This window comes from Microcaecilia unicolor, chromosome 5 (assembly GCF_901765095.1).
Source record: "Microcaecilia unicolor chromosome 5, aMicUni1.1, whole genome shotgun sequence".
In the NCBI taxonomy this organism is placed as follows: Eukaryota; Metazoa; Chordata; class Amphibia; order Gymnophiona; family Siphonopidae; genus Microcaecilia; species Microcaecilia unicolor.
The window spans coordinates 159,117,580-159,140,934 of NC_044035.1; the positions used below are offsets into that span (position 1 = coordinate 159,117,580).

The 23,355-nt window shown below is 42.4% G+C and overlaps 1 protein-coding gene across 1 annotated transcript in view; it reads right to left on the reverse strand.

Annotated features, from left to right (window-relative positions):
* Nucleotides 1–2,477: 2,477 nt before the first annotated feature.
* Nucleotides 2,478–23,355, reverse strand: part of NPFFR1 (neuropeptide FF receptor 1) — an 81,476-nt gene continuing 60,598 nt past the window's right edge. The window contains exon 3 of the mRNA XM_030203503.1: nt 2,478–3,382. Within this exon, the coding sequence (XP_030059363.1) occupies nt 2,491–3,382 (892 nt within the window). The 3' untranslated portion in view covers nt 2,478–2,490. The remainder of the gene's footprint in view (nt 3,383–23,355) is intronic.

The following is a 23,355-nucleotide window of genomic DNA, read 5'->3' on the forward strand; positions in this document are numbered from 1 at the left end:
TGCTGAAAAATGGCCTGCGGTAGTGTAGACGCTTATTTTGGGTGCGCACAGAATCATTTTTCAGTGCACCGGTAAAAAATGCCTTTTTAAAAGTTTTGCTGAAAATGGACGTGTGGCAAAATGAAAATTGCCACGCGTCCATTTTGGGTCTGAGACATTACTGTCAGCCATTGACCTAGCACTAAAGTTTCATATGGTAACCGGGTGGTAATGACCTATGCGTGTCAAATGCCACTTGCTGCACAACCAACATGCACGTCCAAAAATTATTTTTTGGACGCGCGTATCGGACGCTCGCCAAAAATGAAATTGCCACAAGAGCCATGCAGTAGCCGGGCGGTAACTCCATTTTGGCACGCGTTGGGTACACGTAGACGCTTACGCGGCTTAGTAATAGGGCCCCTGAAGTAGGTATAAAGTATTGGTTGGAAAATGCACGTGGTGATTGGAAAGTACAGTCCTCTTGCATACTTTCTCCCCGCCCCCACCCCATAACCCAATTTTATTTACTTTTACATGCAACAAGAGGGGACAGTAATAAAACATATGTTTACTTGCATGAACCCATGTAGGAAGGTATTCTGGATTATTACAGTCAAAAATGGATGAAAAAGCAGGGAGAAGAGACAGGAACACAATTACAAATCAGCTGTCTTGATAATTGTGGGGCTTCCTTATCATAAAAAGTCTATCCACATAGTAGAGGCAATTTAATACACTGAGGGGCTAATTCTATAATGTGCACCTACATATAGGTGCCTGATAGATGCATATTCTATAAAGGAAAATAGACACCTACTTTATTGTATAGAATTCTAGCATAACTGGGTATATACTTGAGTACACGCTTAGGTGTGAGTACTTACACCAGCCATAGAAGTCCTTTTACAAAGATGCACTAATAGATTTAGCGCTCTAAATGATAAGACACCCATTATATTCCTATAGGCATATTACTGTATCATTAGACACATGCTAATCATGAACACATGCTAAACCTGTTCGCACACCTTAGTAAAAGGATCCCATAGAGTACATAAATTATAGTATTGTATAAATTATCCCCCAGATTCTATATAGTGTGACTTGAGTTGCACACCCAATTCAGGTTGTATTCTGTTTTGTTTGTGCAACTTATTTATCTTAACAAGCCAATCGATGCCAATAATTGCCAATTAACAATAAAGTGATATGTGTAAATTCTAATGCATGCTGCCACAAAGTGGGCATGGGCATGGAATGGGCAGATTGTAGGAGTTTCTAAAATGTATGCGTGCTGTTATAGAATACACCCGCTCCGTGCCTAACTTAGTCTCCAGCATTTACACCAAATTTTACTTGACGTAAATTCCCGTCACTAGATTTAGTAATGTGGATGGCCCTAGGCATCTTAGGTGCAGTTTATAGAATATGCCTAGGCGTATATTTTTCAGAGTTGATTTTTATGGTGCCATACATAGAATCTAGCCCTATCCCCAAAATTTTATATATCGCGCCTTCATTTCCGTGCAGAAATCAAAGTGTATTCTATAACAATGTGCGTAACTTTATTGGTTAACTAGCTAATCAGCGCAGTTAATTGGATGTTAACAAGCAATTATCAGCACTAATTAGGATTTACATGCACAATTTGCTAAGTGTATTCTGTAATGTGGTGCGCATAAATTCTAAGTCGCATGGTTGAAAAGGGAGCATGGGTGGGGCATGGACGTTTCTATAATCTATGTAAATTATTATAGAATGCACCTGCTCTGTACCTAATTTAGGTGTCAGGATTTATGCCTCATCAAACATGGCCTAAATGGCCACAGTCAAATGTGGTCACATGGAGAGGTGCTTGGCATAATTCTATATACCACATGGAAATTTAAGCCTATTCTATAAAATATAGGCGTACTATAAAGCACGCGCCTAGGCATATTTTTTAACTGCATGGATTTTTCAGGCGCCATAAATAGGTGCTATGTCTAAATTTGTGCTCCGGCCAGACAATACCTGTGTGTGTGCCGACACTATGTGAGATATGTGAATATTTACCAATAACACTTTAGCTATATATTTAGCATTTATATGTGTATATGCACACATGTGCTTGTATGCCATTATTCTAATCATTTATGTGTATAATAGGCATGTAAATGTTGGTGCCTGGTTTATAGAATTACCCTTTCAAGTATCTATTTTTGTCAGCCATGTGAAGTCCCATGTAATGAGTGAGAGCACTTGCACTTTTTTTGCAGCAGGTCTTCCATCATTCCATTCCATTTTTTAAACTTGCTCTACTGTTATATGCAAAACCATTATCCCTGAAAATAAATTTCTCAGTGTACATTTCAGCGAACATTGAAAACCGTGAACAGAAACGCAAGTCTTTTTTTTCTTCTTTTTCACAGGTAACAAAACTGTAGTGGTTCATTGATCCATAATGTTAGCTGGTGGTGCCATCTTGGCATAGTTAAATCAACAAGAGAAACCCATATGTGGTCGGTTTTACATATCCCAAGCAGGAATGCTGACAGTATTGTTAGAATTGTCTCTGTTGTCCAAGTCCTCCACCATAATTCCATGGTGAGCAACTTTTCCGCTCCTCAGGGAGAATAGGCCAGTTTTTGCAAGATGATTCTGACTTGAATCAGAAGCAGGCATGAAATCACTGGGCTGAACTTCTATAAAAATACGCTTGCGTCCTCCGAAAAGCATTCCACTGCTTTTTCTCTCAGAATAAGCTACTCTATGTTCTCTTCCTATGGAGCAGAACTGGACCTTAAAGACCTCCTGAAAACCCCTGCGGAAATTCTCATTGAAATAGCCATATATGATGGGGTTGACGCTGCTATTAAAGAAAGCCAGCCAGTGTGCGAAGGGAAAAACATAGACAGCAATCATATTAAGCTGATTATCACTGAGTTTACCATAGTCAGTCAACAGCATAAGAGTCCAGAGAGGAAGCCAGGAAAGTGTAAAGAAAAGTGCTACAATTATCAACATGTTGATGACCCTGATCTTTCTCTTTGAGACCCGCCTCCCTTCATTTTCTTCTGACTGTGATCCTTGGATAGGTGCAGAAGATTTGAAAAGTTTGAAGGCGATCCGTGTGTACATAATGACAATCAGGGTGAGAGGAGCAAGGTAGATATGGGAAAACAAAACCATGGTATAAACCTTGCGCATTTCTTGATCTGGCCAGGCTTCCCAGCAAGAGTAAAATGGGTAGGAATTGTTGTAGTAATCCACCATGAAATGATACTCCTCCCTGGTCACTGTTAGCGTGACAGCCGAGGGGCACATGATGATCAGAGCTAGGACCCATATGACAAATATGGTAATGATGGCTTTCCGCAGGGTCAGCTTCTGTCTGAAGGGATACACGATGCAACGAAACCTGGGAGAAAGCCATAGAGAGAGAAGAAATTAGAAAAATGTTAATCTGGGTCTAATGAAAATGATGACTGATTTAATGAAGAACTGATCATACTCCTATTTCTAGAAACCAAAACCAGAGCTGAGAGCTAAACTTTGATATGTACTGCTTAAAGGGTAAAGGGTCATGGATTTGGTATACTGCCTTTCTGTGGTGCATGCAAAGCTGTTTACATATATGCAGGTACTTTCTCTATTCCTACTGGGCTCATAATCTAAATTTTGTACCTGGGGCAATTGAGGGTTTAAGGCCCCTTTTACTAAGTGGCGGTAAGCCCGCTGTGGTCTTACCGCTTGCTAAACAGGAAGTACCACTGGGTTACCACAGCAGCCCAGCAGTACTTCCCACCCCGATTGCGCCGTCATATCCGGCGCTACAAAATATACACAGAATATAGTTGTGATATCATTACCTTGTATACCCTCTCCAATCCCAAATAGCTGACCCATCACCATCAATACAGCATTTCTATGGTTCAGCATTTCCTTTGCTTTGATAATCTCATTTCATATAGATTTCCTCAGGAGAAATAGCTTATAATTAAGGTTGATTCCATATGCCCTTTCTTGTAGTTTCACTCCTTGTATAAATTAACTCTTCATCTTTTATTAATAAACTTATGACTTCCCTTTATAGTCCATGCTTTCTATAATTCATTTGGGTACGTTGCTGGTTGGTTTGTGGTGATGCTTCCCGCTGGCTACCTATAGGTACTTTAAGCTTCCAGACTTGGTAGTCTCATTATTCAGCTTGCTTGCTGAAAGCCATTTTTTGCCATGAGTTTTGTCCACAGTCATAGGAGCCAACTTTTCAAAATGATTGGGGGTGCTGAAATTTTTTTTTCTTTTTTTACAGGTGGTGCATTCCCCCCTCCCCCTCCCCTCCCGCTCCTATCCCCTCCTCCCCCTCCCTGTCCTCCGAGTTCCAGGCCCCCTCCCTCTCCTCCGCGTTCCAGGTCCCTCCCTCCCTCTCCTCCGAGTGCCAGTCCGACCCCAGCCTGACCTCTTCTCCCACAACAGTCCTCCGCTGGTCTGCCCTCACCTTCCTGCATGCCGCCCAGAATTTTAAAAGTAATCTTACCTTGGGGTCTCGGCAGCAGCAGTGAAAGGCGAGCAGGCTCAGCGCTTCAGCCTTCCCTTCTCTCTCAGCTCTGGTCCTGCCCTTGCGGAAACAGGAAATGAGGACAGGACCAGAGCTGAGAAGGGAAGGTTGAATGTTTATGAATGTTTTTATTGTAATCCACCCTGAATAATGGTGGACTAAAAAAAAATTTAATACAATAATGATATTCAGCACCTACCTAGCTATGGGGCACTGAGCAAGGATAGGACTTCATAAAAGTCAGTCCTATTTTTGCAGTTACCCAGGCTGGTTAAGTGCTGAATATCGGCACTTAGCCAGCTAAGTGCTGACTTCATCACCAGAGTGCCCATACAATAGCCAATTTTCCATTAGGTGCTAACCGGACATTTTCAGTAGCACTACCTGGTTAAGTCGTTTAGCCACAAACAGGTGATTTAATGGGCCAGGAGCCATTTCTGGCTGGTTAGATTGCTTTCAATATCGATCCCAAAGTTTGCCAATGACATAATCTAGCCCTGCCAATGGTATAGAAGGATAGCTTTTGGGGTGGAACAATTTGTGAGGTGGTGGAGCAGTTGCAAGGTGGCACTTTTTGCAGATGGAGTATTTTGCAGGGTGGTGTGGCAGCTGTGAGGGAATAGTTTTTTGAATGGGGCAGATTGCAGGGTGGAGACAATTGCAAAGGGGTAGTTTTTGGGATGGGGTACTTTGTAGGATGGTGTGGCAGTTGTGGAGTAGTTTCTGTGCTGTGGGAGCAGTTTGGGGTGGGTGAGTTGCAAGGAAGTAGTTTTGGGGTGTAGGTGAAGTACAGGGGGTTGGAAGACAAGGGAATGCCACCTTTTAAATTGTCTTGTCCTGTTCTTTAACTACTATACTTCATGCTATGTTTCTATGCTACAGAAGCTGGACTCCTTTTCCCACAGAAATTCCTCAGGCCATTCTTTGGGGGGCTCAATTCTCTGGAATTCTCAGTCTGATTTGATCCATTTTTAAACTCAGTGTGTCTTTTTTCCATTTTCTTCCCATGTGTCAAGTTTCATCCCATTCCATTAATTATACTTGTACATTTTACTGTTGTTATACTGTTAGCAAATTTGTAAGTTTGATGTTAAACTGTACCTACTGTACATCACCTTGGGTGAATCTCTTCATAAAGGTGGTTAATAAATCCAAATAAATAGATAATTACATTTTCTATGCTACAGAAGCTGGAACTCCTTCTCCAATAGAAATGAACTGGAACATTTTTTGGGAGGGCTTATTTCTCTGGAACCCAATGTCTGACGTAGCCCATTTTCAAATTTGTATCATGGGGGTGATCCTTGAAACAGCTGGGGCGAAATATGATTATATCAGAGAGCAGCCCCTGTCCAATAGCATTTTAAACAGCTATGAGTACTTTTTGGAGTTCTTGAGTTAATGCTTAGGATAATGTGGGTGAATACATTCATTAAAGAAATATAAGTATAAACATAAATACAGAAAATAAGATTTTATACTGCCTGATCGATGAGGAGGTGGGTGCTGTAAATCTTGCAGTTCAAAATGATATACTAACAACTTGCACCGCTGAGATTGGCAGTTATATTATTAGATCAATGTGGTGCTTTGGGTTTTATTTTATAACACTGACATTTCTATGCTGCCACAATGATGTCCATGTCCCTTGTTTTGTCCCATTCATAGTTTGGAGATTTCAGTTTGTATAAATAAATGTTTATGCTGGACGTAACAAGCATAAGGACACCCATTTCTCATGTACTTTAGAGTAACCTATATGTTGACAGATCCTGTTCTAAAATCCTAGCACCACCAGTGATGTACTGACCTAGATGCCCTGTTCTGAGTTGGATGTCATTTCTAAAATGCCATTCCATATGTCATATTAGAATTAATTATGCTTTAAAAGGTGCAAGTATTTACCGTTTTTGGTTTTATGATCAAACATATTTTGTCTACAGTGTATTGAAAGCATTATATTAGGTCATCCATTTCGGTTGTATTGAGATAAGACAAAGGAGTAACATAGCTGACATGGTTAGAACTAGTTACCTGGTTCCAGGGGGAAGACTTTTTAGCCACTCCCGGTTTTGAACATGTATCATAAAGCAAGCTGGTATTTGTAGTCCATGGTTCTACCCATTAAAATCACTCTTGCATGTTCCATAATGCACTAGGATCAAGTTGAGAGAAATGTAGCATTGGCCCAAAATCTCCCTCCCAGGACTGGGGAGCTTGGCAGCAGCCTACTGGTAAGCAAAGTGGGCTGAGAACATGGGGAACTGAGTTCAGTTCCTACTGCAGCTTCCTGTGATCTTGCACAAGTCACATAGGGCCCCTTTTACCAAGCTGCGGCAAAAGGGGGCCCGCGCTGGCGTCGGCACATGTTTCTCACGTGCGCTGACGCTCCCTTTTATTGCAGCAGGTAAAAGGGAGTCTCTCTTTCCTGCAGGAAATGGCTGCACAGCAACTAAAGCACTTGCCATTTCGAGGGGGAGCCCTTACCGCCAGCCCAATTACTGCCAAATTAAGAATTATCACCCGGGGCATGTGGTAGCTGGGCAGTAATATTGATTTGGCACACGTTGGATGCAAGTAGGCCCTTAACGTGCCTTTGTAAAAGGGCCCCATTGCTTCTCCCATTTACTTTAATGGAAAACAAGATAAACTACAGAATGAAATAAATGAAATAACTTGGGAAATGAAACAAACAAAATGACAGAAAAGGGCAAATGAAATGGAGATCTTTCCCATGGATGTCTCTTTTCTTTTTTTCTCCTAACTTTCTGTAGTTTATGGATTTCTTTTTTTCCATTACCTTGAATTTCTTCCCTTTTTTGAATATTTTGTTATGTGTAGGAGGCCACTTGCTAAAGAGGGAGAGGGTGTTCTCGAAGGTGCTACATAAAATAATCAATGATATTGCCTTTATTAGTGGTGTCTCCTGAGGGTTCTCTTAAGAGTATATATAAAAATTTGCATAGACACAAAGAACAAATGAATAAAAGAAAGTAAAATGTACTGCTATTAGCAGGCATCTAGTTATGGTCTTTGGTTTTGTAGTTTACTAGTATGTTCTTACCAAAGAGTGTTTTTGGGAGATTTTGTGTTGTTACATAAAAGAAAAAGACATTGGTACTTAGGAAATAAGACGGAAAACAGTAGAAAATGTACTGTACAAGAAAGTAAAGGGTCGTACAGAGAAGGCAAAAACCTCAAAGGCTAAACTGAAGTGAATAGAAACATTCAAAAGCTCTCAGACAATACAAACATAGAATAAAACAATAAAAATCAAAAGGTAAAGTACCAAAGAATTCTTATTTCAAATGGTTCTTCTGATATTTTCCTCTTTGCTCTCTCTTGGTCGCTGGATTGGCACCTTAGACCCCTTTAGGTGTATCTTAGCCCCTCCCCCTCCCCTGTGTATATACCTTAAGTAGACACAACTAGTGTCTTGTGCGCTCTGGACAATCATATAAAAACCCAAAACTCCTTCATCAAAATATCTCCTAACTGGAGCTACTGAAAATGGTGAGATTTACTCCCCTCCCCAAGAGAGTAAATTCAACTCTGGATGTGCCTCACAGGTCCCACTCACTTTACTGAGGAAAACAACTCCTAGAAAAGACAGAGCCTCTGACCCTCCTTTGGATCTCTTCTGTGTTCTCCTTCCTATCTTCTCCTTAGTTAAGCCTATTTATCTTAAGGGTCACACCACTCCTAGTGTGATATGGCCCAACCAACCACCATTGAGGCTACCTCCCAGGTTGCATCTGACTCCCCATCCCCTTTAGGTTCTTGCAGTCTCTCCTGTTTCCTTGGACTCCTGTGGAGGCAATAAAATTCTGAGGGTCCCTTTTGCTAAGCCGCAGTTGGCTCTATGCGCATGCAGCGTGTGCCAAAATGAGACTACTGCCAGGCCAGCATGCCCCTCCTGGCGGTAATTTCAGATTTTCTGTGCACCCTCAATGCCTGGATGATTTATTTATTTATTTCCTCCCAAGCACGATGTTTCCAGCTGTAATCGGCAGTTGGCACGCGCAGACCGGTCACTGCATGTGTAGAACGTGAGCCCTTACCACTAGATCAATGGGTGGCGTTAAGGGCTCAGGCCAGTTTTGGAAACGCGCTGGTTTCAGTTTTACCCCATGTCCGTTTCCTGTCCCATTTAAAAAAAGCCCTTTTTTGTAGACGCGGTAAAAACTGGCCAGGCGTGTGCCCAAAACATGCGCTTACACTGCTGCAGGCCACTTTTTACCGTGGCTCAGTAAAAGGACCCCTGAGTTCTTAGAAACAGTAACACAAGACACACCTCCTGACCAGTGATTGGCAAGCAGGCCCATCCTCCATTACCTCACACCACAGCAGGGTGAGATCAGGGGCAGGGACTCCAGAATGTCCCCCCGTCTGAATACAAAGGTAGTGTCCTGCTATTATGTGAATTAGTTTTCCCTAATTTTGCTTTGTAAGGGAGTCCCTTTAATACTCCATATTGTTTTCTGGTTGGAAATTTCTTATAAATGTATCTAGTATTCATTCCAGGAAAAAGCAACTTCACAGGAAGCCTGACATGTCTTCACTCTGCCATACCTCCAGGAAATTCTTTATCTTCCAGTATGGTATAGCGGTTCCCCTGCTGCATACAAGACCAAAGATGGCTTATGAGGGCTGCCACAGGCATGACAGTTTCCATGGCCTTAAGCAGGGTGAGATGCCATCTTTAACCCCAAGGTAATGTAGGGTTATATGGTTTGACCAAGGTTACAGGGGGCTGCTGTGGGATTTGAACTTCAGCTGTCTGGTTTTTAGCCTGCTGCTTTGGATATTAGGCTACTCCTCTGCCCCTTATTGTTTGGTGCTGACTGAAAACTCAACACAATTCCTATTGAACATACCCTTATAGTAGCCTAGTGGTTAGTGGACTTTTATCCTGGGGAACTGAGTTTGATTCCCACTGCAGCTCCTTGTGACTCTGGGCAAGTCACTTAACCCTCCATTGCCCCTGGTACAAAATAAGTACCTGAATATATGTAAGCCGCTTTGAATGTAGTTGCAAAAACCTCCGAAAGGCAGTATATCAAGTCCCATTTTCCTTTCCCTTATAGAGCATGATTAATGTATGTAGGTTCAAAATTCTCTTGCTCAGGGGCTGTACATATGTATGTTTCTGGTAGAGAGATCCAACACAGACCAAAGTGTTACTGTAAAACCTGGGTGTACTAAAGTAACTCTGTGCTCAACTGGTCATTCCAAACATCTGAAAACCTGGGCCAGTTCCTGGAACTCCACACAGGCAGTGCAACACATAGGATATAAAAAGACTGTGGCAGGGACTTGGGCCAGAAGAGGTTTTTCAGGCTACTACTGATTAAGGTAAAATTATAAATAAATGCTTCAGGTTCTCATGTAACATATCTGATGATTGACGTAGACTATTTTAGCTTTCAATTCAAAGAAATAAGTAACCTTTGCTAAATTAGCATAATTTGTTTTTCTCCTGCAAGGCAAATTGTAGACCTAATACAGGGGTTTTCAGTCAACCTTGAACTCAGTCATCTATTAATTAAAATAATTTTATGGGACTAAATTGAGCGGAAGATAGAAGTTTTGCTGACCAGATCAAACTGAAAACAATCCTTTAAATCACTATTTACACAGTAATAACGCCAAACAGATGTTTCTCCAACTACTAATAAACACAGCTTCATTTCCTGACATGGAAACCTCATCTACTGTGCAAGGAAGTAGACCAGACGGGGGTTATGGTACCTATATGCAGAAATCTGTTTTACAGCTTGAACAAGGATTTCAGGCAAATTTGAAAGAAAGTTGTGCACTCCAGTATTTAAGAAGTACACACAACAAGTTTAAACACATGCAATCAATGAAAAGCTATGCTCTTACACTAGCAATTTAAAAATTCTTTAAGATGCTTCCATGCAATTCCCCTGACCTCCTTGACACCAGCTGTGTTCAGAAAAGTGTCACCGATCCCCACGTCTAAGATACGTTTGGTCTATTCAAGCATGTGTGTTGCAATTTGTAGGGATGGGTTGTCATTTGCAACAATATAGGAAATGTCAACGACATATTTCATATCATTGCATGTTTTTAACAAACAAAAAAGGGCAGAAAAAACTAAAGCTGTACTGAATAGCATATTTTACTATTCGGCCAACTAGAAATAATGAAAAAATATTATTCAGCCAAATACAAATGCGGAATACAAAAAATGGGCATTGAGCTTTAACATAACAAATAATAAAAAAAGCAATGTGAAACCAGAGGTTAAGTGTCTATTTCAGTAGGATTTAGCACAGTAGATCACTAAATCACTATTTGGCCAAATATGAATAATATATTTGGGACCGAATCAAATCCGAACATTTGGTACAGTCCTAGGAAAAAACACACAATTTCATGCTTTTTCATTTACCAATTATAGGGTGCACTCTTTGCAAAAAGGACACATTTTGAACAATGCCTCTGAAATGAAAATGAAGACTAACCAAAACAGAACATAAGAATAGCCATACTGGGTCAGACCAGTGGTCCATCTAGCCCAATATCCTGTTTCCAAGCACTTGGCAGAAACCCAGCTTGTATCAACATCCCATGCTACCAATCCCAGGGCAAGAAGTGGCTTCCCCATGTCCATCTCAATAACATTCTATGGACTTTTCCTCCAGGAACTTGTCCAAACCTCTTTTAAACCCAGTTACACTAACCGCTGTTACCACCTCCTCCAGCAAAGAGTTCCAGAGCTTAACTATTCTTTGAGCAAAAAATATTTTCTCCTATTTGATTTAAAAGCATTTCCATGTTAATTTCATCAAACGTCCCCTAGTCTTTGTACTTTTTGAAAGAGTGAAAAATTGATTCACTTTTACTCATTCTACACCACTCAGGTTTTTGTAGACTTCAATCATATCCTCCCTCAACCGTCTCTTTTCCAAGCTGAAGAGCCCTAACCTCTTTAGCCTTTCCTCAAATGAGAGGCGTTCCATCTCCTTTATCATTTTGGTTGCTCTTCTTTGAACCTTTTCTAAACCTGCTATCTTTTTTTTTTTTTTGAGATGCGGTGACCAGAACTGAACTCAATACTCAAAGTGAGGTCACACCATGGAGTGATATAAAGGTATTATAATATCCTTGGTCTTATTTACCATCCCTTTCCTAATACTTCCTAGCATCCTCTTTGCTTTTTTGGCTACTGCCGCAAACTGGACAGAAGATTTCAGCATACTGTCTTCAAAGACCCCCCTAGATCTTTTTAACTGGTGCTTACTCCTAAGGTGGACCCTAGCATGGACCCTAGCAGGTATCAGATTATTCTTCCCAATATGTATCACTCTACATTTGTTCACATTACATTACATTTGCCATTTGGATGCCCAGTCTTTCAGTTTTCTAAGGACTTCCTGCAATTTTTCACAGTCCGAATGTGTTTTGACAACTCTAAATAGTTTTGTGTCATCTGCAAATTTAATCACCTCACTTGTTCTGATTTCCAGATCAGTTATAAGTATGTTAAATAACACCGGTCCCAATACAGATCCCTATTCATCCTACTCCATTGAGAAAAATGGCCATTTAACTCTACCTTCTGTTTTCTGTCCAATAACCAATTTCTAATCCACAGAAGGACATTGCCTCCTTTGACCCCTGTGGGAGAGGATACATGTTTTGGTCCTCCACAGAGTGGCAGATATCATTTTGCTCTGGTGAGGAGGAGATGCTGTTCTGAACTGGATAGTGAGTACTCTGCCTGCCCTTCAGGTTTCCCATATTAGCTATTTTTATTCTGTCATAGTGATGTTATAATCACTCTATTTTTTTAGGCTGTTTTGGAATGTGATTGGCTATTAGGGGAAAGTTTGGTTATCAGACTCCTATAGGTATGTTTCCTCTTTGGTGTATTCAATTTTGCTGTTTGCATTCTGATTGTGTCACCACACTTGTCTGTGTGTTATTTTCTGTGCTGCCTCTACTGCCAGATAAGCTCTATTCACTTTGATATATGCTCACACATGACTTTGCCTACAATGATTTTCACACATTGGTTATAGGCATTTGATGCACCAATTATGAAGTTGTTTTTTGAGTGCTCATATCTACACCATAATGTCAGTTTCGAATGCTTTATATGGTTTTATATTCCATGATTTTTGTTTGTTCTTTAGCTGTCCTTTTCTTATGTTGCCAATTTTTGCTTTGATTTATGATTCTAATTGATGTATTTTATGTTGCATATTATTTAATTTTTATGATTTTAATTGAGTTACCTTTGTTTGCATTATAGCATTACCTCTAATGCAGCCTTTAGGCAAAACAAGGCAACATTGGGTCTTGTTTTAATAAACTGCTTTGTTCTTCAGAGTGCTGGTCTGCTTTTTGTTTTGTACCTTTGCATCTAGCTTGACAGTGCTTATGTTGCTTATTTTTTTTCTTCATTCAGATCTTTTTTTCCATTCTTTTAAGGATATTCTTTTGGCTCTAATAGCCTCCTTCACTTCACCTTTTAACCATGCTGGGTGTCATTTGCTCTTCTTTCCAGCTTTGTTAATATGTGGACTATATCTGGTCTGGTCTTCTATGATGGTGTTTTTAAACAATGTCCACACTTGATTTAAAGTCACAGCCCATACTTTTAGCTTCTTTTTAACCATTTTCCTTATTTTATCGTAATTGCTCTTTTGAAAATTAAATGCTGCTATAGTAGATTTCCTTAGTGACTTCACTCCAGATAGTAGCTCAAATTTTGTCATGTTATGATCGCTGTTTCCCAGCGGACTTAGCACCATTAACTCTCTTATACTATGGCCTGCATTCCTCTATGGACTAGATCTAAAATAGCTCCCCCTCTTGTTGGTCCTTGGACCAGCTGCTTCAAGAAGCAGTCATTTATTACATTTAGGAATTTTACCTCCCTAGCGCTCCCTGATGTAATATTTATCCAGTCAATATTGGGATAATTGAAATCACCTATTATTATACTATTGCCTAATTTGCCAGCTTTCCTAATTTCTGTAAACATTTCTTTATCTAACTGTTTGTTCTGTCCCGGAGGACTGCAGTATTGTCTTACCAGTATACTCCTTCCCTTCACACATGAACAATGTTGCAAACAATATGGGAATCAAAATAAATTGAAACGTTTTGGGTTCCTCATCCCTAGCAATATATGCTTTCATAATCAATATGGGACCTGCATTATGAGGTGGGTGGGCTACATTCTTAAAGCAAGAGGAATTTTTAAATGTCACCCAGGAGCAACATCTGATTGCTTTGAGGCAAATGTACTATACAGCTTCATGTTGAAAGGGTCTGGCTGAGCTAATGTTGGTTTTACCCTGTTTCATGCATACAGTAGATTTATAGTCATATTATTATTATGATTAGTTATTTATTTTTTTAGAGAAATCAGATCTGCAGCTCCATTTATACAGTAGGGTCTAACCAGGCTTGACTAAGAGGCCCTTTTAATAAGGTACACTGAACTCTGGACCTAGTGCATTCTAATGCAGGATTTTCCCACGCGCTAAGCCCAGATTTTCTGAGGCCTATTTTTAAAGCTTTCTTTTTCTATTTTTTTTGCAGGTTGTGCAATGATGTTCACATTATGAGACAGTATCTGCATATGTGGGAATACTTACTGCATAAGCTGGATAATGCTTCCATGTCCATACTTGGCCTATTCTCTGCCCCTTGCAAAAATATTTTTTTAAAAATAGCTAATGTGCAGTTTAGCACACTCTTAGGGGTCCTTTTACTAAGCTGCAGGAAAAGGTCCACCTTGGGGGGGGGGGGGGGGGGGTCAGCACTCAAGAAAAAGATCTAGGCGTCGTTGTAGATAATACACTGAAATCTTCTGCTCAGTGTGCGGTGGCAGCCAAAAAAGTAAACAGGATGCTAGGAATTATATGGAAAGGGATGATGAATAAGACTGAAAATACTACAATGCCTCTGTATTGCTCCATGGTGCAACTGCACCTTGAGAATTGTGTTCAGTTCTGTTCGCCGTATCTCAGACAGACATACCGGAATTAGAAAAGGTTCAAAGAAGAGCATCCAAAATGATAAAGGGGATAGAACTTCTCTCATATGAGGAAACGCTAAAGAGGTTAGGTATCTTCAGCTTGGAAAAGAGACAGATGAGGGGACATATGATTGAGGTCTACAAAATCCTGAAAGGTGTAGAATGAGTAGAAGTAAATCAATTTTTTTACTCGTTCCAAAAGTACAAAGATTAGGGGGCACTCAAGGAAGTTACATGGAAATATTAAAAAAACAAATAGGAGTAAATATTTTTTTTCAATCAACAAAGATTTAAGCTCTGGAACTCTTTGCCGTTAGCATATCTGGGTTTAAAAAAGTTTGGACAAGTTCCTGGAGAAGCCTTTGCAACAGGTCTCCATCTTGAGCTTGCCTTGTCTTGCCTCCATACTTGTCTGCCTTGCCTTTCCTCCAGATCTGCCTTGCCTCTAGACCTGCCTGCCTTGCCTTGCCTCCAGACCTGCTGGCCTCACCTTGCCTGCAGATCTGCCTATCTTGCCTTGTATCTAGACCTGCCTTGCCTTGCCTCCAGACCGGCCTACTTTGCCTTGTCTCCAGACTTACCTGCCTAGACTTGCCTTCAGACCTGCCTGCCCTGCCTGGTCTCCAGTCCAGCTTGCCATGCCTGTCTCCAGTCCAGCTTGCCTTGTCAGTCTCCAGTTCGGCCTGCTTGCCTATCCTCCAGCCTCATCTTGTGCCTACTTCGGATTACTTGCCTACTGCCAGTCGGGGCCCTGCTATCCTTTGGGTTGACTAGTAGCATCAACTTGGCTGAGGCCCAAGAGGCTCACTTTTCTGTAAACTGTGACACTGTCCAGCTTATTTTCGAAAGAGAAAGACGCCCATATTTCGACCCAAATCGGGAGATGGGCGTCTTTCTCCCGTGGACGAACAAATCGGTATAATCGAAAGCCGATTTTGGTCGTCTTCAACTGCACTCCGTCGCAGGAACGAACAAAGTGGACGGGGGGGGGGGGGGGGGTGTCAGAGGCGTGGTGAAGGCGGGATTGGGGCATGGTTATTGGCCGAGGAGAGATGGGTGCCTTTAGCTGATAATCGAAACAAGAAGGGCGTTTTTGACGAGAATTTGGTCCGCTTTATTTGGACCCTTTTTTTTCAGGTCCAAGTCCCAAAAAAGTGCCCCAACTGACCAGATGACCCCCAGAGGGAATCGGGGATCACCTCCCCTGACTCCCCCAGTGGTCACTAACCCCCTCCCACCAAAAAAAACCCCACTTTACAAACTTTTTTTCCAGCCTATATGCCAGCCTCAAATGCCGTACCCACCTCCATGACAGCAGAATGTGTTCTATCCTCTGACAGCCTTTCCCTGGTTCTGATGTGGCTCTCGGGTGAGTGTGACACCTTTTCTGTTATACGCACTGCAGAGTCACATCATCAATGCATTGTGGTGGGTGTAGGGTATTGGGCTCCGTGATTCCACTAGCTTGTGGCAAATGCTCACGATGTTGGTAGTTGGTAGGCTCTACTCCCATGGTGCTTTTCCCTCTGCTTACTGGGTCAGAGTGTGCCCTGTTTTGTTTCCGATAGTCCACGAGGTAGTGGCCATTTTTGTAAGCCAGTTTTAGCTCCCTTTCATGTGTTACCCAAGTTGCTGAAAGTGGGCATTGTACAGCATTCTGCCAGCTCTGACCTACTGCTAATCTCAGTACCAGGGAGACTCTTTGCCAGTGGGGCACAACCTCTGATCTGCAGTTAACTGTGAGTAAACGTGCTTATTCCAGTAAAGGACATTTGCAGAGACATTAGTCTTCAGGTGTCAACTGGTGTGCCAAGGTTCTACAGCAGCAACAAGTTCTAGAGGCCTGGAGCACTTTTAGTGGGTACCGCAGTGCACTTCAGGCAGGCAGACCCAGGCCCATCCCCCCTACCTGTAACACTTGTGCTGGTAAATGGGAGGCCTCCAAAACCCACTGTACCCACATGTAGGTGCCCCCTTCACCCCTAAGAGCTATGGTAGTGTTGTACATTTGTGGGTAGTGGGTTTTTGGGGAGGGGGTTGGGGGCTCAGCACCCGTGGTAAGGGAGCTATGCATGTGGGAGCTGTTTCTGAAGTCCACCGCACTGACCTCTAGGGTGCCCAGTTGGTGTCCTGGCATGTCAGGGGGGCCAGTGTACTACAAATCCTGGCCCCTCCCATGACCAAATGGCTCGGATTAGGATGTTTTTGAGCTGGCCGGTTTTAGTTTCCATTATCGCTAAAAACGAACAAATCCATGGCATTTGGTCCATACCAACCGTATTTTCGAAACAAAACAAAGATGTCCATTTTTTTCGAAAATACGGTCTGTCCCTCCTCTTCACGTACCTGTTTTTGGACATAGACGCCCATAAGTACATAAGTACATAAGCACTGCCACGCTGGGAAAAGATCAAAGGTCCATCAAGCCCAGCACTCTGTCTCCGACAGCGGCCAATCCAGGCCCCAAGAACCTGGCAAAAACCCAGAATTTAATAACGATCAATGGACTTTTCATGGAGATAGGCGTTCGCGTTCGATTATGCCCCTCTATGTTGACTCTGTCCCATTAAACCATGTTTGTCTATATGTTCAGTGATTTTATTCTTTATAATAGTACCTACTATTTTGCCTGGCACTGACATTAGGCTTACTATTCTTCAATTTCCCGGATCACCCTGGATCCCTTTTTAAAAATAGGTGTTACATTGGCTACCTTCCAATCTTCAGGTACTACTAACAATTTTAGCAACAGGTTACGGACTACTAATATCAGATCTGCAATTTCATATTTGAGTTCTTTCAATACCCTGGAGTATATATCACCCGGTTCAGGTGATTTTCTACTGTTAAATTTATTGATTTGTTTCAGTACATTTTCCAGGTTCACTGAGATTTCTTTCAGTTCCTCTGCATGGTTACCCTTGAAAACTATCTCTAGTGCAGGTAGATCTCTTATATCTTCAGTAAAGACCAAGGCAAAGAATTCATTCAACCTCTATGTCCCTGTTCTCCCTGAATGCCCCTTTTACTCCTTGATGATCTAACAGTCCCATGGATTCCCTCATAGGCTTTTTGTTTCTGATAGACCTTAAAAAGTTATTACTATGAGTTTTTGCCTTTGAGGCAAGTCTCCCTTTGTATTCTGTTTTGGCCTTCTTTACCAACGCTTTGCATCTAACTTTCCAGTGCTTATGTTGCTTCTTCTTTTCTTATTCAGATCTTTTCTCCATATTCTAAAAGATGTTCTTTTGGTTCTAAAAGCCTCTTTCACTTCCTTTAACCATGCTGGCTGTCATTTGCTCTTCCTGCCACCTTTATTAATATGTGGAATACATCTGATCTGGACTTCCAAAATGGTATTTTTAGACAACAAAACCAACAAAGAGAATCCAAGTCTCCCGCAAAAACACACAAGAAAACAACAAATCAAGTGGAAGATACCTAGAAAGACCAGACTGAAGTCACAGAAATTAAAAAACAAAATGATTTTAGACAACATCCATGCCTGATTTAAAGTTCTAACCTTTGCAGCAGAGCTTTTTAGCTTTTTAAAAAACATTTTCCTCATTTTATCATAGTTACCCTTTCAAAAATTAAATGCTGCTACAGTAGATTTCCATAGTGACTGCACTCCAGTTATTAAGTCAAATTTGATCAAGTTTTGATCACTGTTTCATAGCGGACCCACCACAGTTATCTCTTGTACTGAGTCCTGCATTCCATTAAGGACTAGATCAAAAATAGCTCCACCTCTTGATGATTTCTGGAATAGTTATTCCAAGAAGCAGTCATTTATTATGTCTATGACTTTTACCTCCCTATCACTCCCTGATGTGGCATTGAACCAGTCAATACTGGGGTAATTTAAATCACCCATTAGTATACTGTTGCCAAAATTTGCTAGCTTTTCAAATTTCTGTTGGCATATCTTCATCTGTCTGGTCGTTCTGGTCTGGCGGATGGCAGTATAGCCCTATGCGTATACTCCAGTGGCGTAGCCAGACCTGACATTTTGGGTGGGCCCAGAGCTAACATGGGTGGGCACTATGTATATAAGCATGAGTAGTGTTTCTTGGCATACTACAAAATAATGCCTTAGAATGCACTTGATGACGGATTTCTCTGCCTAGCAACTGCCCTGCATCAACATAAACCCCAAATATATTTAATGGAAAAAAACAATATTTTTAAATATAGTTATGTTATGCCATATCAAACTTGACCAGACATAAGTCCATCCTTAGCTAGCATCAGCCTTTCCCTTCTGTACCTTACCCTCTCCTCCCCAACCATCCCCATAGCCCAGTATCAGCCCATTCCCACCATCCATCCCATAGCTAGGCATCAGCCCTACCTTACCCCCTCTCCCACTCCTCCCTGTAGCCTAGTGTCAGCCCTGTCCTACCCCCTAGCCATCCCCCATGGTCTGTCATCTCCTCCCCCCTCCCCCAAAGGACACCAGCACTAAATATATATATATATATATATATATATATATATATATATATATATATATATATATATATATATATATATATATATATTTTAATGTCCTGGTCCCTGCAGAGCCTACCTCCACCCAGAGACCTGCCTACATTAAATTTAGAACATTTTTTTTTAACCTGGGCAATGCAGAGACCAACCTCACCCAAAAACCCACCAACATTTACAACCTTTTTAAAATTTTAACCTGGTCACTACTAAAATTTATTGTTGGTGGGTTTCTGGGTGGGGGTGGGCTCTTCACTGTCTAGGGCAAAATAAAGGTATATATTGGACTCTTCACTGCCTAGGAAAAAAAAGGTATATTAATGATTACACATACCTTTTTTTGCCCTAGGCAGTGAACAGCCTACCCCCACCAGGAAGCCACCACCAGCCAACATTACACTGTATACATTAAAATTAAAACATTTTATTTATTTTACCTGGAGGACAGCTGGCTTGCATGTGGTGGCAGGCAGTGGAGACTCGAGCACCGTGCTCCGTTCTGTGTGTGCCCCGTTCTGTGTGTGCCGGCTCCTATGCCTGTTCTGGCCTGGGGCCGCAGGGCAGTGCTGAGGGTGGCCGGGGAGGGGAAGGGTCAAGAAAAGGCTGATATTGCTCTAGTGAGGGCACAGTAATGGAGCCGCAGCAACACTAATTTAAGTACCACGTCGCTTTGCAAATGAAAGAAGCAACATAGAAGTGCCTCTGAAAGGATAAAGAGAAAGCGGAGGCAGAAATTAAGGCAGTTTTCAAAGGAATTTTCCTGATTTACTAAGCAGTTACCTAAGCAAATTCTGCACTGTGCTGAAAGGATGAGTACAGGTTTCACAGCTTCCCGGGTCTGCAGTGCACTGTGGCGCCAGCGTGCACACGGGGGGGGGGGGGGGGGGGGAGCAAGGCAAAGCAGCAGAGTCCAGAGTGAAGATAGAGTCAGACCTCATAGTGAGTAGCAGCGTCGTGGGAGTGCAGCGCTAGACTGGCCAGGTCTAGATCAGGAAAGGGGACCCGAATTATGAAAAAAAAGTTAAGTCTAGTAGGAGCTGGAGTAGGACTGGAGTGCTGCTGGCTACTGAAACGCTGCACGTCGTGGAGCTGAGCCGTGGCAGAAAGGCGCCAAAGCGCACATCCTATCAGGACAACTGGGTGGGCCTGAGTATAGTTTGGGTGGGCCTGGGCCCACCCAGGCCCACCCATAGCTATGCCCCTGGTATACTCTTTCCCTCATCAGACTCCCAGCACTCCCTCCAGACTCCCGAGACATCTGCTAATATATTGTAGAAAGACATTTCATTTGACCTTATTATTCCTGCTCCTTGGCGCAAGAATCTCTATCTATTCTCAGCACAGCTGTTGTACTGCACCAAGCTCCAACTCCTTGTTTTTCACTCTGTCCCAGGGGCATTTCTGCGTGGGGCCACAGCAGGGCCGTGCCTAGGGTCTCTGGCGCCCCCCTGCAGACTATCAGTTGGCACCCCCCCCCCCCCCCCGGTGAAAATGATCGCTCACCACTTGCCACACTGACAGGAATTGTCAGCAATATTCTTAGAAACAAATTGCTATACATTGCAAAATAAGATAGCAGATGTAAATTCTCAAAGTGGACATATTCCAAACGCTAAAATGAAAATAAAATGATTTTTTTCTACCTTTGTTGTCTGGTGACTTTCTTTTTCCGATCATGCTGGCCCAGTATCTGAGTCTGCTGCTATCTGTCCTCTTAACTCCATTTCCAGGGCTAATTTATTTCTTTACTTTCCTCCTTTCTTCTTCATTTCTTGCTCTATATCCATTTCCAGCAATTTCTTCTCTCTCCCTGGGTCCTGCCCTCCCATCCATGTCCATTCTTGTCCCTCTCTGCCCTTCCCTCCTCCATCCATAGCTAGCAATCCTCCTCTCTCCCCTCCCCTCCATTTCCAGCAATTTGTCCTCTCCCTGGGCCCCCATGTCCATCCTTGTCCCTCTCTGCCCTTCCCTCCTCCATCCATAGCCAGCAATCCTCCTCTCTCCCCTCCCCTCCATTTCCAGCAAATTGTCCTCTCCCTGGGCCCCCATGTCCATCCTTGTCCCTCTCTGCCCTTCCCTGCTGCATCCATAGCTAGCAATCCTCCTCTCTCCCCTCCACTTCCAGCAATTTGTCCTCTCCCTGGGCCCTGCTGCTGCCCTCCCATCCATGCCTGCCATAGGCGGTCGGTGGCCCAACTGTTTGGGGAGGCTAAAGGGGGCGGGGTTAGGGGTGGGCCAGGGGCGGAGCTTACCTCCATAAGTGTTTGACAACACACAGAAAAAAAATAAGTAAAAATAAAAGTCACAGTTAATACCTTTTATTAAATTTAGATATTAGATATGTATCATATGTCAAAGAATAAAGTGGTTGCTCAAAGCATATACTAAACACAATCGCTCAACTGCAAAACACTAGGCACAACTTTGTGCAAAAACACACTCAGAACCTTACTGTACCATAAATATTACACTGGGCAGAACCTAATACACCAATATACCACCCATACGGAAAATGCAGACCGTCAACAATATGAAACAAGGGATCATAATATCATGATACGTGTAGAGCCAAAAAACACCCTTTTAGGGTGGCTAGTGTTCACAATGAGCTCCTTTTATTAACGACCATATGTAGATCCTTCAGGAGGTAGTGTGTCATGATTTACGCTGTACACCCTTTCTGGTGTTTTGGTGCCAACTTAGTAAGGCCAACACACAATCTCTCCACTGCAAAACACTATATACAAACTTGTGCAAAACACACTCATAGCCTTACCAAACCATAACAGCACTAATTCCAAGGACAGGACGAGCTACAACCTTTATGTGTGGAAAGGCAGCACTATAATTACACCGGGCTCTAAAACACCAGTACACAACCTAGTGAAACCAAAATAAAACAAAAAGGGCTGCAAATACTTCACGCTAGCAGAATACTGCATCTTGATCACACATGAAAAACACATGGCTTAACAGATATGAAGGCAAAATACAAGAAGTCAGACTCAGCATGCAGCAATACTAGAAACATTGAAACTTACATGCAAAATATCACAGATGTACATTTCCAAAAGCTGACATATTCCAATTAATAAATTTTGAATAAAAAATGTTTTCTACCTTTGCTGTCAGAGCATTTAGTTTTTCTATTAGCTTTGGTCCCAGTGTCTTCTTTCCATTTGATATTTTTTTCTCTCATCATGTCCACCATCTTTCTGTGTCCTTATGCGTCCTGTCTACCACCCTATCCTTTCTCCAGTTTCAACATCTGCCCTCAAAGTGTTCCAATCCAGCCTTTAAATTCAGCAATTTCCCCTCCATCCATATAAAGCATTTCTCCTCACTCCCCTCCATCCATGTGCATCTACAACCTTTGTCTTCTCTTCCCTCCATCCATGTCCAGCATTTCTCCTCTCTCCCTTCCACTCCATCCGTGTGCATCTCCTTCCTTTATCTTTCCTTCCCCCCATCCTTGTCCAACATTTCTCCTCTCTTCCCTGCCCTCCACTCCATCCATGTCCAGCATTTCTCCTCTCTTCCCTCCCCTCCATCCATGTGCATCTCCTTCCTGAGGTCCCTCCCCTCCATCCATCCATGTCCAACAACTCTCCATTCTCCCCTTCCCTCTCCTCCATCCATCCACCCATATCCTGCAAATTTCCTCTCTCCCCTGTCCCCATTCATCCATCCATGTCCAGAATTCTCCTCTCTCCCTTGCCCTCCCCTCCATCCATCCATCCATGTCCAGGAACTCTCCGTTCTCCCCTGCCCTCTCCTCCATCCATCTCCAGAAAATTTCCTCTCTCCCCTGTCCCCATTCATCCAGCCATAGTAACATAGTAGATGACGGCAGAAAAAGACCTGCATGGTCCATCTAGTCTGCCCAAGATATGAGTTTATATTGAATTTGTACCTGTCTTTTTCAGGGCACAGACCGTATAAGTCTGCCCAGCAGTATTTCCCGCCTCCCAACCACCAGTCCCGTCTCCCATCACCGGCTCTGGTACAGACCGTATAAGTCTGCCCTCCCCTATCCTAGCCTCCCAACCACCAACCCCTCTTCCCCCCACCTGCTCCGCAACCCAATTTCAGCTAAGCTTCTGAGGATACATTCCTGCTGCACAGGATTCCTTTATGCATATCCCACGCATGTTTGAATTCCGTTACCGTTTTCATGTCCACCACCTCCCACGGGAGGGCATTCCAAGCGTCCACCACCCTCTCCGTGAAAAAATACTTCCTGACATCTTTTTTTTTTTTTTTAATTATTTTATTTATAAGTTTTAACAAATTATTACAAGAACACTTGGTTCCTGACATC